Source organism: Meles meles, chromosome 16 (genome assembly GCF_922984935.1).
Source record: "Meles meles chromosome 16, mMelMel3.1 paternal haplotype, whole genome shotgun sequence".
NCBI classification, from domain to species: domain Eukaryota; kingdom Metazoa; phylum Chordata; class Mammalia; order Carnivora; family Mustelidae; genus Meles; species Meles meles.
Window position 1 is genome coordinate 17,982,321 of NC_060081.1, and position 18,642 is coordinate 18,000,962.

General features: G+C 41.4%; 1 protein-coding gene across 2 annotated transcripts in view; it reads right to left on the minus strand.

Annotated features, from left to right (window-relative positions):
* Window positions 1–13,705: 13,705 nt before the first annotated feature.
* Window positions 13,706–18,642, minus strand: part of TMEM182 (transmembrane protein 182) — a 93,195-nt gene continuing 88,258 nt past the window's right edge. For both annotated transcript variants that reach the window (XM_045980400.1, XM_045980401.1), the window contains one exon: window positions 13,706–18,479. In XM_045980400.1, coding sequence (XP_045836356.1) covers window positions 18,259–18,479 — 221 coding nt within the window. In that variant the 3' untranslated portion in view covers window positions 13,706–18,258. The remainder of the gene's footprint in view (window positions 18,480–18,642) is intronic.

Sequence of the window (18,642 nt, forward strand, 5' to 3'; positions counted from 1 at the left end):
TTTAATCTGAGCATGAAATTAAGTACATTTATAATAGGAAACTGGATCTGAGAAGCTTGGAATAGCCATCATCCATCAGGATTCCTCAGTATAAAGCCAAGGACTGCACACCTTCTATCAGAGGCCGAACCTGGGATGATTGACAGCTGAGTTTGTGAGGTGCAGAGGTCCAGGCTGATAGAGATGGGGTTCTCTTCCTGTGTCTTACTCTAAATAGCCATGACTTCCAGCGAGTCCCTTCTCAGATCTGGAAGGAAGGCCCTCCTCTCTGACAGGAGGGGATGAACCTGAGACCAGCACTGTCAAGGAACACAGCCTCACATTGTGAGGGAGTGCCTCTGAACCCTTGGCTTTGTCCTTGCTATTTATAGGACCTTAGTTAAGTTATGTAACCTTTCCTTCTCTGGAAAATAGAAAGGCAAAATCATAGCACTTATCAGACTTTTGTAAAGATGAAATGAGATCATAATAGTGCTTAGCCCAGCGTCTGACACATATTAAGCACACAACTTTTAGCATGAAGAGCTACAACTATGCGTGTATTAGAATGGCCCGCATCCAGAAAACTGACAGCACCAAGTGCTAGAGAAGATGAGAGGAACAGGAACTCTCATTCATTGCTGGTGGTGCGGCAATACAGAAAACAGTACAGCCACCGTGGAAGGCAGCTGGGACAGTTTGGAGAAGCTTTTTGCAAAACTGAACACACTTTTAGCATATCGTGCTCCTTGGTATTTACCCAAAGGAGCTGAAAACTTATGTCCACGCAAAAACCTGCCCCCGGATGTTTATAGCAGCTTTACTGGCAATTGCCAGAACTTGGACCCAACAAAGATATCTCTCAGTAGGTGACGGGATAACACACACACACACACACACACACACACACACAAACTGTGGAGCATCCATATAACAGAGTAATACTCAGTGTAAAAAGAAACTAACTATGGAGTTGTGAGACAAACTTACATGGAGGAAACTTGCATGTGACTAAGTGAAAGCAGCCACTCTGAAAAAGTGATGTAGTGTATGCTTCCCACAATATAACATTCTGCTTTAATTTTTTAAAGATTTGTTTATTTGAGAGAGAGAGAAATTGTGCCCGAGCAGGGGGAGTTGCAGAGGGCAAGAAAGAGACAGAATCTTCAAGCAGCCTCCCTGCTGAGTGCAGAGCCTGCCGCGGGGCTCGATCCTCAGACTCCAAGATCATGACCTGAGCCAAAATCAAGAGTCCGAGGACACTTAGAGGACTGAGCTACCCAGGCACCCCTCACAATATGACATTCTGGACAAAGCAAAACTACAGAGACAGTAAAATGTTCAGTAGTTGTCAAGGATCAAGAGGGAAGGAGAAATGCATAGGTGGGGCACAGAGGAATTTTAGGGCAGTGAACTACTTTGTATGATACTATGGGGCAGATCCATATTAGCTGTTTGTCCATATCCACTGGCTATATAATGGTAAGAGTGAACCCTTGTGTGAACCATGGACCCTGGGTGATAACGACATGTCAGTGGAGGTTCTTCAGCTGCCACCAATGCTCCACTCTGGTGGGGGATGCTGATAAGGGAGAAGCTGAGCGTATGTGTGTGCGTGCATAGTGCGTGGGAAAACGGAGGGTATATGGGAAATCTCTGAATTTCCAGCTTCATGTTGCTATGAACTTCAACTGCTCTAAAAGAATAAAATCTATTAAAAAATGTTCAGGTGTGGCAATTTGTATCAATGACCCTTTCTAACTTCAGATTCTGATGGTATATGTAGCCAATACCTATTTGTTGAATGAAGCAAATGTTTACCCAGCATTTGTGTTATCCTGGCCTCTGCTGGCGAATTTGCAGAGATGTCATAACTCTCACTATTGCATTATCCATTTCCATAGCACTTTTCCCAGATTTTGGTTTTCCCTGAGCTGTTCCAATTATTATGCCTTTCCCATCCCCCACCCCCCACAATTGCTTTGTGTGCAGCTGATTACTGTTATTATCCTGAATTTCCAAAGAAGGAAACAGGCACAATGGGTCCTTATCGAGGAGGTGTTATTTGGGCATAAATAACACTTCGGTGAAACAGGTGAGGCACAATTTGCATCTTGGCATTAAATTAGAAATAGACCCCAGGAATATTTTGTTCCTGAAATAACCACCACCAAGTGGAAAAGCCAGGGTGATTAAATAATGTTCCTTGGATTTTACAATAACTTGGTAATACATCCAGAGTTCAAGGCACCTGCTCATAGATTGGACGGCTCTGGACCCTCCAGGGCCCCGAGCCTCTTTTGCTGGGTGAACGGAGTGTCAAGACAGCTCAGCATCAGAAATGGATCCTCTAACTCTTTACCGTTGTAGCCATTTAAAGCAAGTCCTTGAGCCTTCATCAGGGTTTTTGTTTTTTTTGTTTTTTTTTTTTTTTTTCAGGGGGGATGGGGTTGTTTTTTAATTTGTGGAGTAGCCTGATTTTTCCACCTCCCAGGGATAAGGAGAAAAAAAGATATGTGTGGCACATGTAGATAAAAAAGACGACTCTTAAGATGGTGACTGGATCAGCGCTTCTTTCTCTGTCATGCATAGAGCTCATGATTGGATAATCCTTCAGCCTTAATGTTAGGGCCTAGGCAAAGTGGGGTCAGGTGTTGACTCACGGATGGCCACAAACAGTCACAGTGCTACCAGAGACGCATTTAGACCTGTATACAGCATGGTGATCGCAACTCATAGGGCAAGAAAATTAAAAATGCAAGCCCTATCAAGGATTTGAGGCATTGACTTCTTGCTCAGTGCACACCTACAGCGTTCAACTACCAGTCTACTAAATTGTTAATGGAAGGCTAGCTACGTGCCTTTGCCAGCTCGGGCCCTGGTCACAAAAATGGAAGAAGTTATATGTCATTGACTTAGCAGACCTCACTTTAATTAAGGTCGCCCTCACCGGTAATGGGACAGATTAAATTCCTGTGTTTTGTAATGCTCTGAGGAGGGTACATCATCTCTGCTGTATTCTTTCTGCAAATCTATAGCTCCGATCTGTCAAAACATCAGACAAAACCAAAATGAGAGACGCCTGACAAGGTGCCTGACAGGTACTCTTTAAAAGTGCCAAGGTCATGAAAGACAAGGAAAAACTGAGGAAAGGTCACAGACTGGAGGAGGCTAAGGAGACAGTGTGGCCAAACTCAACTAGGAGTCCTAGTTCAGACCCAGGACAGAAAAAGGCTGGCAGAGGGAAGACAGAGGGAAGACTGGCAAGATCCAAAAAAGGTACATAGTTTTAGCGTTATCATACCAAGGTTGACTTCTTAAAAGTTGTACTGTTATGAGATATTAACATAAGAGGAAGCCGGTGAGGGTGTGGGGGGGGCGTTCTATATCTTCCCAATTGCTCTGTAAGTTTTAATTTATTTCCAATTGAAACTTTTTTTTTTAAAAGCATGGTGCTTCATTGTCCAGTCCCCATGCACAATTCCGGGGAGATGCTCAAGCCAATACTGAATGTAGCGAGGGAGAGAAATGACAGCTAAACTGCTTAAATTGATGCAAGGGGTCAAAACTAACATGGCTGTTATTTCTACAAAAAGTATGCCCATAATTGATTTACACTAGACTGTGAATGAGTAACAGAATTAGTTTGATGAGATCCTATCAGCAGCTCTCTGATCCCTAACCCACCACTCGCCCTCCAACCTTCCACCTGCCTGAGAAAGAGGAGCTCCTCTGTGAAAGCATCCCGTGTTCCAGTTTGGGTGTCAACCACTGCAAAGGCACCAGCCCTTCTTACATTGTTCTCGTGAAGTACGCCGTTAGGGGCTCAGAATAATAAAGACTGCTGTCATAATTAAGCTCTGGGATGTATTTCAAAGACTCACAGACATTCAAAAGGAGAAGGGCCCAGCAGGTCATCCAAGCCCATCTTCCTGCCAGTGCAGGATGGCTGTGTGCAATTTGGCAGATCTGTTATCGGGCTATACAAATTCTAAACTATTCAAAAAATTCCCACGTTGTATAAATTATGATAAAAAGTTTACCTTATTCCTGGGTGATTCTTGAAGGTAGGAGGAAAAAAAGTAAGTCATGAATAGCTTCCTAAAAACAATTACTGTCCTATTTAGAAAATACTTTCCAAGGTGAAAATGTGGTTATTTTCTGTTCAATGTGACAGTCTATGCTTATTGTTATGCAAGTGTAGCCTCCCTGCATCTGATAACTCAGAATTAAGCACTGACCCCAGCTGTCCCTCAATGGTGATATAAATGTGGTTTGCAATAGTTCCAGCTTCTTCGGGTTTATATTTAAGTGCTGGACTTGAACACGGTTGTATCCGATCCTGTCTTTGGTTCTGACCTTCTCGTCCCAGTGTCTACATTCCTTGAGGATGAATTCTAGAAAGAAACCCTCTAAAGACCTTCTGCACCTCATCAAGTTGGGGGAGGCCTTTTCCAGTCAGAATCGTGAATTGACTGTGACAGACATTCTGACTTATAAATCCAGTAGGAAAAAGGCAACAGCAACAATGATAATGAAAGAAGGAAGTATTTTCAATGCGTGGAACTTGGAAGATTGAAGAGAATCACTGAGATGGAAGTGTTAATTCGTAGCCCATTAATACAGCCTCAAAATATGTTTTGGTTACGTACAAAGTGGAAACCTGGCAAAATAAAGGGTGTGGGTAGATACAGTCCAGGGAGAAATGTGACCACTGTATCCATCAAGAACAGATGTTTGTCTGTCATTCTTCCTTGCTGGGCGTAGGGAAATTGGCACATACCAACACAAAGTGTGCCAATATTTTCCATTTTTCTCGTTTTCTCTACTTAGTATATACAATTCACCTTTGTATATTATAAGAAAATGTAGGTCTGTGTCCTGTGAAATAAAAGGAGCATTGTATAAAAAACTATTCCTAGTCCTTCTTTACAAGCACCATATTGGCTGGGCACATCACGTCTATAAGTCATGGCAGAAACGCATGTTTCGAAGCATATCCAAAGAACCAGAAGTTCTACATTTGAAACCCTTCTTCACTCTTCTTTGAACATGACTGCATGGGAAATGTATACAGATAGGATAAGTGGTTTGTGTTGATAAGTGGCTTGTGTTCCAAAAATTCATTTGTTGATTGGTTAAAACTTCGAATGTACTTTCCCAAAGATCCAGTGTTATAAACAATAGCTTACTTCCCAGGGAAGCTCACAAAAATCTTGATCTCATTATTAGAACTAGTATCCTGGCCTTGACCACCTCTATATACAGAAATGCTCAAAACCTAAGTGCTGAACACGCCATTATTTCACACACCGTTGGGGCTTAATGCCAGCACTCCAGCGCTTTTGAATCCGGAGTTCCTAGGCTATAGGGCACGATTGGTCATTTGTATGAAATGGTGTTAAAAAATTGATTGTTCATTAAGTCTGAGGATTGTGATGTTGAAACTAATGGGTAGAGCATCCGACACATGAAATTAGCAAGAGCTGTAAGACACCTACATCATAATACAACGAAGGGGGGTGCAGATTAGAAATCAAATATTCTGTGAGATATAAATGCTTAAATGGAACTGGGTGACTAGCATATCCTCAGCTGCTACAGCTTTCTTGAGTCCCTCAATGGTAGACCAGCAATATGAACATACCTCCTATTACCCGTCCGCTGTTACTCATACAAGTAAAATGGACATTGACCTACTAGACAAGAAAACTGCCTCTAAGTTTTCCTTTCCTGTTTTGTTTGTCTCTCTGGGTCACCAGAATAGGGACACCTCAGTCTAGCTTAAGTGGAGGAGGGGAGTGTTCAAGCAAAATGCCTGGTGCAAAAAGGGAAAGTGTTACCAAAAAAGCCAAGAACAGGACACATAACGAGCTAGGCTCCCTGGAGCCTGGAGCCTGGAGCAGGATGGCAGGAGGCTCGGAGGGTCACAGCAGTAAAAGCCTCTGGATCTCATGGAAACCAACTGGTAATTTTTTTTTAAAGATTTTATTTAATCATTTGAGAGAGAGAGAGAGCATACGCAGAGGGAGAGGGAGAAGCAGACTCCCCGCTGAGCAAGGAGCCAGAGATCATGACCACAGCCCAAGGCAGATGCTTAACCACCTGAGCCACACAGGCGCCCCAGAAATCCTCTGGTATTAATGAAACTCCTCTATGCTCTCCAGGTGGATGGCTTTCTGACCTGCATGTGCTTTCTGATGGTCTCTGTCCCCCTAAGCCTTCTGACTGAGCACGGCCCATCACTGTCTCTACTGTTCCCATTAACAACTGTTCAGTGGAGCCTGGGTGGCTCAGTCAGTTAAGTGTCTGCCTTTGGCTCAGGTCATGATCCCAGGGTCTTGGGATTGAGTCCTGCATCAGGCTCCCTGCTCAATGGAGAGGCTGCTTCTCCCACTACCCTTCCCCCCTGCTTGTGATCTCTTCCTTTCTCAAATTAAAAATAAAAAATCTCAAACAAAACAACTGTTCATGTATCCTCCAGTCCTCTCCCTCTACTTCTTCCAAACACCTTTTGATATGACCCCGCATAAATTACTGGGAAGGCAGCAGTTGGGACATTAGAGAAAAAGAAAGAGGGAGGGGAGAGAAAGAAGAATCCAACTGATGGACTTTTTTGCCCTAGGCTGCAGGTCATGTGTCCTGAGTAGCTGGATAGGCTCTGGACTGGCTGTCCTAGGACCAGGAGCCCCACCTTGACACACTGAGCTGTTCTGGTCCTGGGGCATAAACCAGGGACCTGCTTCCTAGAAAGTATAACAGGAGCCAGCTCTGTGACATTGTTAGCACCTTTTTTCTGAAGCGTATTTCAACAAAGTGCTCCAAGTAAATAAGAAATTCTTAATCCAGTGATGCCCAGTGTAGGTGAAGGAACACGACCTGGTGAGAAACTTCAGCTACCCCACAGCCTCAGCCCTGCCCTTCAACTTCTCCTGCTGGGAACTGAAGGAATAACCTGCTGATTAGTATGCATTAAAAGAGAAAGAATCCAGTGTATTTGTTAAATTCTGCTCTGTCCTAACTCTTTAAAGGAATAACTTTTATTTTTTAAACGACCATAAATGGGCCACAAAATATTTGTTTAATATAAATAGTTACTTACTGCCTCAGTTTCTCCTAAGTGGTCAGTAAAAGTGGCCTTGCTCCAGGCCGATATTTCACAACAGCCTGATCCATTCATTCATCAACCATTCAGCCATTGTTTGTTTGGTTTTTTTTAAGATTTTATTTATTTATTTGACAGACAGACCACAAGCAGGCAGTGAGGCAGGCAGAGAGAGAGGAGGAAGCAGGCTCCCCGCTGAGCAGAGAGCCCGATGCGGGGCTCGATCCCAGGACCCTGGGATCATGACCTGAGCCGAAGGCAGAGACTTTAACCCACTGAGCCACCCGGGTCCCCCATTGTTTATTATTTATTGAGCACTGTGGAAACTGTGTCAGGGAGGAGTTAGCAACACTCCTTACCTTGGTGATCACTCGCAGAATAAACAACCATGACCTTGAGCCAGAACCAGGAGGGATGTCAAAATCATGACATTTTCCTAATGGCTTTTTATTGCAAAGATAATATGTAACAATCTGAGAAATGAGTCTACTGCCTTGTTTTTCCAGCTCTCTCAATGACTACGTATATTTCACAGGTAGAAAAAAGAAGTAACGCCTTTCCTAATGTATCAGCCATGAGTAGAAGCAGCATCCTCAACCCCAAATTCCCATAAAAACTAGCAATTCTATTGGTCTGATCCACCAAGGATAACGCTATTCCATGTGACCTGAGGCCTATGTGACCTTCTCTGATCATTCCTAGGGTAGGCATTTTGATTTCTCTGGCTAACAGCTGCGTGGAGCCTTATCTCTTAACCAAATCACATCCAAAACGTACTTTTTCTCGAACCCTAAAACCACAAGTCACTGTTATCCAGTGTACGTACTGGTCAAATCTTTTTGGAAGTTGCTTGTTTGTCTTTCTTGAGTATTATGTGAAATACAAATGTTGTATGATAGCGAAGGTGAAGCTTGAATCTGCTCTTCTAATACTGAACACTCGGCCGCACTTCCAAATCTTATCTGACGCTGCTTAGGCAGGGGCAAAATGGTTTCTTTTCAAGAAACAATCTTCCAAGATCAATGATGCACAAAGTACTTCGGTTCGAAAAGAAGAGAAGAGAGGAAAGCGAAGAAAAAAGCAGCTCAGGCTGGAGGGCCTTGAAGCTGGGAAATTTTTTGAAGTTGTTCACAAATGCGGTATCTACCCTTGACAGGTCATTTCATTCCATTTAGCACTTTTTATTCTCCATGTTTAGAAGCTCTTAGGCAAATGTGGAAGGGAGGAAAAGCTCACATATCTGATAATACCGTATATCAGACTGACAACCTAACTGAATTTCCCCCTGTGGTGCAAGCAAGACACTGTTCCAAAAAGAAGTAACACAAAAGAAAGAAAAAAAGGATCGTGGAGATCACGCCTTCACTTTTAATTTCAGAGAAGAAGACCTGAAGTTGATTTCTGTTTAGATCAGTTGTGTACCCGTTGGAACACGCGTGCCTAGCCCTGGAGCGCGGTAATATGATCTGTGCTTTGAATAGTTACCAGATAGCCATGCGGTGGCCGGCAGCGTGCTACCAACGTGTTGCAATGAGAGCGATCGGTTTCAAAGTGAAGCCACATAACAAGCGGACAAGTCAACCCGATGTGCAGGAGAGCCGTTTTTCATTATCTTGCTGTGTTTTCCCTTTATAGACATTTAAATGTATTCTCCATTTTAAAAGGGCACTAATTCAATTCGGACTTTTTTGGAGGGGTGGGGGTGGAGAGGGGTTGGCCAACCACATATAGAAACCCACCCAAGTGACTTCTGAGCTCACTTCTCTTCTTTGGTGGTCTGTTTTCTCTAAAGGGAACATAATATTACAACGGTCACCCCTTCCCCCAAGTTTTTCTGGCTCTCATCACACTCCCAGGAAATCTTACACAAGGAGACGCAGTGACGCGGGCGATGTTCATAAGGAGGATATATAGGAATAAGAGGAGGGAGGGGTCCTGGAAAAATTGCATCCACTGACCAGCTGCAGACTGCAAATTGCACTGGGGGCTTTGCCCAGTTACCCTGTTTGGAGAAAAGTAAAGCGGCTCAGTGATTCGCCTGAGGATACACAGATAGGCTTTAGACTCAGAATTCCACTGCCTTTCCTCGATCACATAGCTGGGTGTTTTTTCCAACACTGCGAGTGACAGCTTTCAATAATAAAACCAGGAAGCCATTTCTACAAGGCAATATCTGCTTTCCATGCAGCAGCATTTCTATTGTGCCCCCGCAGTGGCATAAGCCACTGAAGTGGCTTCAGACCCCTATGGCCTCACACCGGTCCTAGGTCACTGAGGCCACTGAGCATGTCACAGGGACCCCGACGTACTGTGACCATCCCATTAATGCTTGAAGCCCAAAGACAACATCAAAGGGAGTGGTCAGTGCAGGGTTGTAAAACAGCTCACTGTGTGCGATTTGGTTTTTCATTCATGCAACTAATCCAACACACACCCATTCACAGAAATCTTTCTGTTTTTATTCAAATATGTTCAAAACCACTTTCCAACTGCTATTAGGGGGAAGCCAATTGGTATTACAGAAAGAACATGGAGATTCAAAGACCTACAAAACAAATCTTCAACCCTCGCTAGCTAAGGAGTATTGGGCAACTTGCATGCCCCTTCTCTCGCCCTTCCTGCAACTGCCCGGGGGAATAACACTCCAGACAACGTACGCAAAGCTACTGGCACACAGGAAGTGCTCAAAAATCATTGTTACTCTTGTCTTGATTTTCGTTCGGTGGAAATTTAGAGAGCACCCTTTATTTTCCTAATGTGATCTTCAATTGCCCACAATTACTTAACTCATGATAACCCAGGTGGACGGTCCTTACTATTCCTCCTTTTTAAACTATGCCCACATAGACAACAGCAAAGGGACTCCAAACACACAGACTGGGTTGGCATGCTTTTGAGCTGTGCTGGCTTGGCAGTAATGGAAAAGTGGAGTAATCTTTGAAATATTTAAAGACACAAACAATTTTCAAGCTATAATATTAAGTAAAAGACAAAACTTTATTCTGTATGACCCTCTTCTGGCTACCTATTATAACTATATATACCACTTGACTCTAGTGGGGGAATTATGCGTGAAATTTGTGTTTCTCTTTCAGCTTATTTATACTTTCTGAATTACCTAATGAATATGTATTACTTTTGTAAAGGAAAACAGCTTGGAGAATTAAAAGATTTCTTTAACGACTTTTTTTTTTTTTTTTTTTTTTTTGTCCTATTGTGTCTGTGAAAAGGCAGTAACAGACCTTGGAAACTATTTTTCTGAAAGCTTGGTAAGTAGTGAAACTGTGGGCTTTGGGGTTCACCATTTTATGATTAAGACAACCACCTAAAACAACCGGTTTAATTTAGAAAATCTTGCTGTCTATAAAAAGTGTTGTGCAGATAAAAGTATTGGAAACCACGAACCAGCATGATAATACTGTTGGTCAATCAAAAACAACAATATCTGCTAGTGTAAGATGTAGTCCCTCTTCCCGGGCGCTTGAGATGTTTTACTTCGCGTACAAGCGGTCTGTCAGGCCAATACGAAAGCGTAGAAACTCTTCTATATCCCCCTAAAAAATAATTAATTTCACTACTGATGAATTAAGAAACAGAAGAATTTCTTAGAATCCAAACAGAGTCAATTTTAAAATCTTCTGATCATTTTATCAACCTTCCTTTTTATCTTAGGGTATTTCCCCAGATCAGAAATGGACAACCTAAAACAAATAATGTGTAATCTAGATCCAGGTTGCCAATGCAAGATCCACTTTGTGTGCTGATTATTCTTAAAACAGGAGGCCAGAGGATTCCCATCATGCCAGTGGACGGCTTTCTGACAGTCAGCGGGATTCTTCTAGATTGGAATAAGACTAAGGCCATCAGATATAAACAAGAAATCTCCTTCTTTTGGGGCGCCTGGGTGGCTCAGTGGATTAAAGCCTCTGCCTTTGGCTCAGGTCATGATCCCAGGGTCCAGGGATTAATCCCCCGCATCAGGCTCTCTGCTCAGCAGGGAGCCTGCTTCCATTCTCCCCCTCTGCCTGCCTCTTTGCCTACTCGTGATCTCTTTCTCTCTGTCAAACAAATAAATAAAATATTTTAAAAAAATGAAAGAAAGAAATCTCCTTCTCAAATACTTAACTAGAGAAGCAAGTCAGGGAGCATCTAACTTCACTAGCGTGATAGAACCTTCCAGATCGGCAGCAACATCCTGACATACTGATTTTGCTGTCATTTTCTATTCCTGCTTAAAATATTAACGGATTATCTTTCAACTGTGTTGACTCCCTGGGGTCTTATTCATATGCTTTGCTGATAAGCAATGAAGAGTATTACATTTGACCTATACAAGGTGATTTGTTCAACTTTCCGTAACCCTGACACCTAACGTTGGAACTCGTATGTGGTAAATGTACAATAGGATTTTTGTTTGTGTTTCGGGGTTTTTTTTTTGTTGTTGTTGTTGTTTTGGTTTGGTTTGGTTTGGTTTTGGCCAAGTGTAATATAGTGAGTATTTTCTCCATCCTGGGTGTCTTCAAGTACATGACCTCCTTTAAGGGACGGCAGATACACTGTCCCTCCACACATAAATCAGCATGCCTCATGAGCCCACACTCCTCATGGTCCTTTCCCACATCATCACCCTCTCCTCTGGACAGAATGACCTGCGAAATAAGCAAACTGGCTCTCATTTTCCCAGGTCTTAAGAATGCTTCTCCCAGACCTCACATTCCCTTCTTCCCAAGTCCATGACCCTTCGCTCTCCTTGAAGACAGTCTTCTAGAAGCTACCCAACATGTGTTCTTCACATTCTCACCTCTCATCAGCTCCTCACAACAATCAATCAGATCCAACTTCTGTCCCCACCACTATGCCAAGACTTCTGTCATCATGTCACAAACAACCTCTAAGCTTCCACAGCCAGAGGTCCCCTTTCTTTCCCGGTCTTAGCCATCTTCTCAGCAGCGTTGGTAACTATCCTGTCTCAAAACATCCCCCCCACCGCCCAGCCTTCCCCCACCACATTTCCTATCAATGCTTCTATGTCTCTTTCTGGCCTCTCTTCAGGCTCCACCTTTGCTTCACTCTATAAATGTTGGGTTCTCCAGCGCAGAGAGTTCTTTCTCTTGCTAGCCATCCTCCCTCATCTCTCATCTTTCCCATGACTTTAAATGTGGTGACTCCCAAATGTGAGTCTCTCGCTCAGACTAGTTGCTCTGTGCTTCTGACTGTCACACACTAGTCTTTCAGCTTGGATATTTCACAGACACCTCAAACACGACGTCGTCCAAATGGACTAGAGATTCCATTCCTTTCCTGCTCACACCTGTTCCCCCCACCCCGACTTTCCTGCTCTAGACTTCTGCATCTACCCATTTGCTTAGGTTAGAAATCTGAGAGTGATTTCTGACTTGTCCCTCTCCTCATCCCTTATCCGATCCACCAGCAAGTTCTTTCAATTTTCTGCTTCAAAATATGCTCTAACATCCACAAGGGGTCTAAATGATTGGGCCTTTCTTCTCCAACTTCATCACGGAACTCTGCCCTTCAATGCCCAGCCACACAAACCACCTTGCTGTTCTTAGAACATGTCAAGCTCTTTCCACACTCAGACCGTCTGTCACTAGTCCCCTTCCCTGAAAACTTTTCAGGGCACCATTCACCCTTCCTATCTTTTATGCACCTGAATACTTGGTGCTCTAATTCAGAATTCTCTTCGTAAGGAGAACCTCTGTGACGACAACTGTGGTTTTATGCCATCATGTCTTATGTATTTTTCCTTAGAGGACTTACCACAATTTCGAAATCATTGTGGGTTTTTTTTTTTTTTTTACTCATTTGCTTGTTGTCTATATTATTTCTCTGAATCCTAGCTTGAAGAATGAAAATACCATGTCTCTCTTGTTTAGTGACATCACCCAACATGCAGCACCATTTGTGACATATAGTTTATTTGTCACATTACTATTTGCTGAGTAAACTAGTAAATATTTTAAATGAATATACTGAGCCAAAGTAAGGTGGAATAACTTGTCAAATTATAAGTTTGAAATCCAGGATTGGATTGCAGGTCTTCAGATATAGATTTAAAACCTTTCCCAGCACACCAGAGGATCCTTCCTACAAGTGACCCAAATAAGGAGTTCGTGAAGCAGCCGGTTTGCTTAACCTTCTGCAGGAGGATTCAGAAAATGTATCAACAAGGCATATTGCTTTAGAAAGGAATTCTTTTATCTGGCAAAATTTATTACTATTGAATAAATATTAATTAACAGTTAGCTATCAGTTGTTATAAGACGTTCAAAGGCAGGGTCATTGCCATTAGGCATGCATAGGGTCCGACATAACCCATCCACATGCATCCTGACAGATGCCCTGGATCTAAGGAAGAGAGGCTCTGATAGCATCCACTGCGTCTCCCCTGCATTCCTCACTCATCGCCGGGCTAGGCTTGCAATAGCATAAAGATAAAATACACCCTCCCCTTCAGCAAGCCTTAAGAGCTCAGGAACGCCCAAGACAGACAGATATTTGCGATATGCACATATGATATAAATTTAGGCATTTATTATATACAAACATATATACCTTATATGTACAAAATATTTTCATAAACACACATGGATTATGTATAAATGTGCATATATATTCAGACCTGTCTAGTGACATATATATGTACTGTTATCCAAAACCATATATATACATGCATAAATTCCAAAACATCCGTAACTATAAGCACATATAGGTATGTGGGTATATGTTCACAACACACACACACACACACACACACACACAGAGGTTAATCCAAATTTCTGTTTTACATTTCTCTAGGCATTTACATATACCCATAAAATTCTTGAGAAAAACAAAGGTCTTGCCTTTTGGGGGAGTGAAGACAATATGTCAATACTGTGTATAGTGTCCATATAAGCCACACCAAAATATGAGGCAACAAGCATTCTTCTTTATATAACACTCGTTTTAAAGCTGTATTAATCAAATACCTATTTGTTTAGCTAGTTTTTAATAACAATCCAATCTGTAAGCACTGGTAAATTTTTTAACAGTGGCAGTCTCTGTCCAGAATGAATGGAAAAAGAAATGCTAAGAAAAATAAAAACAACTGCCACATAAAGGGGGGACTATTTACGTTTTTAGTGAATTATGTCACCATAACTCCTGGACTCCCCAAAGAATGGGAATATTAAAATTTTTGCGGCCTGTGTACTCATTTTATCCCAGTGAGCCTCAACTCCCCTAGACTATGCACACAATGCTCAGTGTCAGTACAGGAGGCCAATTACTCCAACCACACTTATTTCATAAAGCCAATTTTGACTATCACTGTCATTTGTATAAACCAGAAAAATCGTTACTTGAATTCAAAATCATTGTAATTTATTTGCTTATAGATGCTTTACAAATAGAATAGAATGGTTAGACATGCCATACGATTCTCCACATCCAAAGACATTTCATTTTATAAAGTTCTATCAGCCAGTTGCCTCTTGAGTTGTTCCCCATCACAGCAACGCACTAGTGGGAAACAACCCTCCGGAAGCCAGTGGGACTCTTCTTAGTACTCCACTTGATTTCAGACTTGTTGTCTCCAATACTTCCCACGCCTGCAGACAGGTCCAGGCTGATCTTAATCTTCATGGAGACAGAGGTCCTAGCACTTGCCTTGGTTAGCTAGCTCAGAAACCCTAACCCCAAGTTGGATGTTTGTTCTTTCTTTCCTTCTGCGCTGCTAACCAGGTTAAATGTTCCTGTACATGCTTTATGTTCATTATAATATACATGATGTTTAATATTTCCCCACCGTCCTTGGCTTTTAACCTCAAATATATCGTCTTCTTAAGTTTTTGTTGGAATTTCTGTACCTACACTCGGTCATCATGGAGGAAATGACTCTATGTATTTAATGCTCTCAGACAATCAACAAAAATGTAGTTTCTATTTCATCTCTGTTGTATGGGCCCCTTCATTCCTGGTGGCATCCCACCAAGATCAAACTGGGGACTCATCTTCTTAATATATTTCTTTCCATATAACCCCAGCACTATGGGTCTTTCCCCATAATGCTACCCCCCTGAAGATGTATGTGCAGATTATTTTTACTAGCATCCCCTATCTGTCTAATCTTTAATGACATCCTAAGCCTCTTCACAAGCCTAATTTGGTTTCTTTCATGAAAAAAAATATAAGTCAAATTATGTGTTCACCTGAACTGACCATCATCAGTTGAGGAAAACAGGTAAAGTAGTACTCAGGGACATAAATTCTATTACTGTCCCCCAACACTGATTTTTAAATTTTTACTTATCTCAATTATATTTATTTCTATCATTCACTTTATCTCTTTTATCCAAGTCTATAATTCTGGGTGGACACACACATACACACACACACACGCATGTGCTGATGATAGATAAACAGATTAAGAATCAAATACGAACACCTCATCCATCATATGCCTTTATAAGTGGATTTAATATTCAAATTCAATAAGTAAATTTCATACATTAGTCATAAAAGTGACTAACTGGTCAGTAATAGCATACTAGTGGTATTTTTTTTTTAAGTCCTACCCGCAACCCCTATATTGAACATCATCATTTAGCTTCTCTCTATGGTTTTTCCATCTAGTCCCAGTGCATAGGCTAACCCCTAAGAAATACAATATGGGAAGATCACAGCTTTCCCCAAAGTGCAAGGGCATAACTCACTGCCCTCTTCCTTCATTCTTTCCAGAACCATCACCAGAAAGATATCTTATTTGTTACATTGAAACTTCATGATGCAAAATCAACTCTCTTAAAAAAGGTTTTAACACAGTATTTGGAAGCTTCTGAGAATTAGTCAATACATCAAACAGAGACATACATACTATCCTAAATCAGACATAAGGCTGTTACAAGAATATACTGCATATTTCTGCTATTTTCAAGTATATTTACTTATTGACACAGCGCACACAACTCACCTTCCCTCCTTCCACGGATTGCTGGTAAGCAGATCAGGAAATGCATCTGAATTAAGGTGACTGATGCATTACAACTATGAAATACTTCCAAAGTATGTATCTGTGTAAAAGTGTCATACATATCAGATAGTCAGCCAATTGCCTTATGATAAATATACGGTAGCCGCATAAGTGTATTAGAAAATGAGGATAACCATCTGAAATTTATAAATATTCAAACTTTTACTGAAAGCAGCTTGTATGTGAAATTTAAAAGACATATAATACACCAGAAAAAAGGCTCCATTCCAAAGTTCTACAAAAAGGAATTGTATTTACAGATGACATGAACTAATCAAATACATCTAGCATCGTCTGGAAAACTTAATGGCATGCCATAACTTAATATCACAGTAAATATGCATAACAGAACCCATAATTATTTTTCTAATAATCAAGCCAAAAGCAAAGAAGAAAATGGAGCAATATAAAAATGAAAACAAAAAAAGACAAAGGGGAGTACCACAAAAAACGTTTATAACTCAGATGGCTTGAGAAACCAGTTAAACCCCTGAAGCTTTTGGGGGTTTTTTTGTCTTATATTTTTGTGTTTTGTTTTTATCACAGGTTCATCCTCTCTGTCCCTAAACACTAAAATGCCCTCAAGATTCTGCAGATAGCTCAGAGCGTGGCTATTCCTCCAGAAATCCCATGGAAACAGGTTAATGGAAGGTACAGATGTGTCCAGAAGACAGGCAATCTCTCCATCAGGGGAATTGCTGAAAGGCAAGCAATAGCCCCTCTTTCCCCCAGCATCTTGTAGGTGGTCACTGTTAATTTTCCTCTGAGTCCTGCCTTAGGTATTCACGACAGCTGCAAAGTAAAATGCTGTGCCCAGAACAAAGCTCACATACCATGCAGGTTCTCTGTTCCCTCATCAACACCAAACTGCTCCTCTGGGGAAATTTCCAAAATGCAAATGCAGTGTGGGCTTCTCAGATGGATTTGATTTCAATCAAAATTAGTGCCAAACAAACATCTTTGATATGCAAAATGTCTGCATGTCTACACTAGCAAATAAGAAAGAATTATCCACCAACCAGCACCAAGTTTTCTTCCAAGAGGTTAAAGGAAGAAACTAGTGTATCTGTAAATGTTAAAATACCTGTTGAAAAGATGAAGAAACTGAGAGACAATAATAAAGGGAATCACATTATCAGAAGAACTACCATAAAACCTTGGGAAAAGTTAATATTTCATAGTCTTTAATAAAGCAAGGCTATTATCATTTCATATGGAAATATTTTGAAAGTTTATAGCTAGTGCATATTAAAAGCACATTTCATCAATAAATTTTCACATGCTGAACGTATTAGCATATAATTTTAAGGAGGAATTTTAAAATATCAAACAGAATGAAGTACTAAGCTAAGGTGCCTTGCTTTTACGTATTTTCAACCATATTACATATTACAATTAATCCACTGAGCTCCTAACAATCCATTCTGCATTAAATGTAATTTGGTATACAGATGAGTCACTTTTAAACACAGTTGAAGGTTTATATGAGGACGCACAATTAAGGGAGTACGATTAGGTGACCAAAGTCCTGTTGGCCGGAGAGTGGAATAAGTATGCGTCCTCAGTCTGGTTGTGGCCCATTTGAACCGATGGGTCTGCCTGGTTCTTGCCACAAGCACACTGTGTCTACTTTTAGAAATAATTGGTTTACAGGACTCAGTATGCATATGTGTGGAGAGGAAATGGAGGAAGTTCTTGGACAACACTTGTTTCCATTTTAATTATTCTCCGATGGTTTTTTGTTTGTTTTTGTTTTGTTTTGTTTTGTTTTTTTAATATCAGCAGAAATGAATGCCAAGAAGGAAGTTTTAAGTCAAAGCTTCACTGGCCTGGGTGGTGGTGGTATGCCATTATCAGGCCTTTGTAACCTGCATGAGCTCTAACAGGTGCAGTGAGAGGGAGGCCCATGTTACCCGCTCCTCAGAGAACTAGGTTCTTGATAGCCCCTGCAGAGGATGGAAACATGTGGATGTCTGGAAATATCCTAGGACCTTCCTATTAGAGGAAATCACAAGTAAAATGTGAAAGCAAAATTCAAATACCAGCTCAACGACTAATTCTATGCTGGGATCTCCAAAACAAAATGAAAAAGAAATGCTCTGTTTTGAAACCTCTCAAGAAAATGGTGGTGGCAACGGTTTGATTAGTGATGTATCTGTATATGCCGCCCAATTACTAGAAACAGTAATCCAGCTAGCAAAGAAAAAAATATCCCTGCCGGGGCCAGGAAAAATGACCAGCCATACACAACAGAAGGGGTGAACTCCAAGCAGTCTCTCATTTTCATGGTTTTGTAGTCTTCCATGTCAGCCACTGCCTGGACCCAGATGACATACAGCATCACCACCAGGGAAAACAGGATGCCTGAGAAGGACAAAACAGAAGACCTTTAGTCTTTCTGAAGATGTTTTCCCAAGAACGCTAACCAATCATTTGCCTGATGATATGTCTCTAAAAATACCATTCTAGCCAAATCACCTACTTTGTACCATACCATTTAGCATGTGCTTTATATGCACCCTCCTCA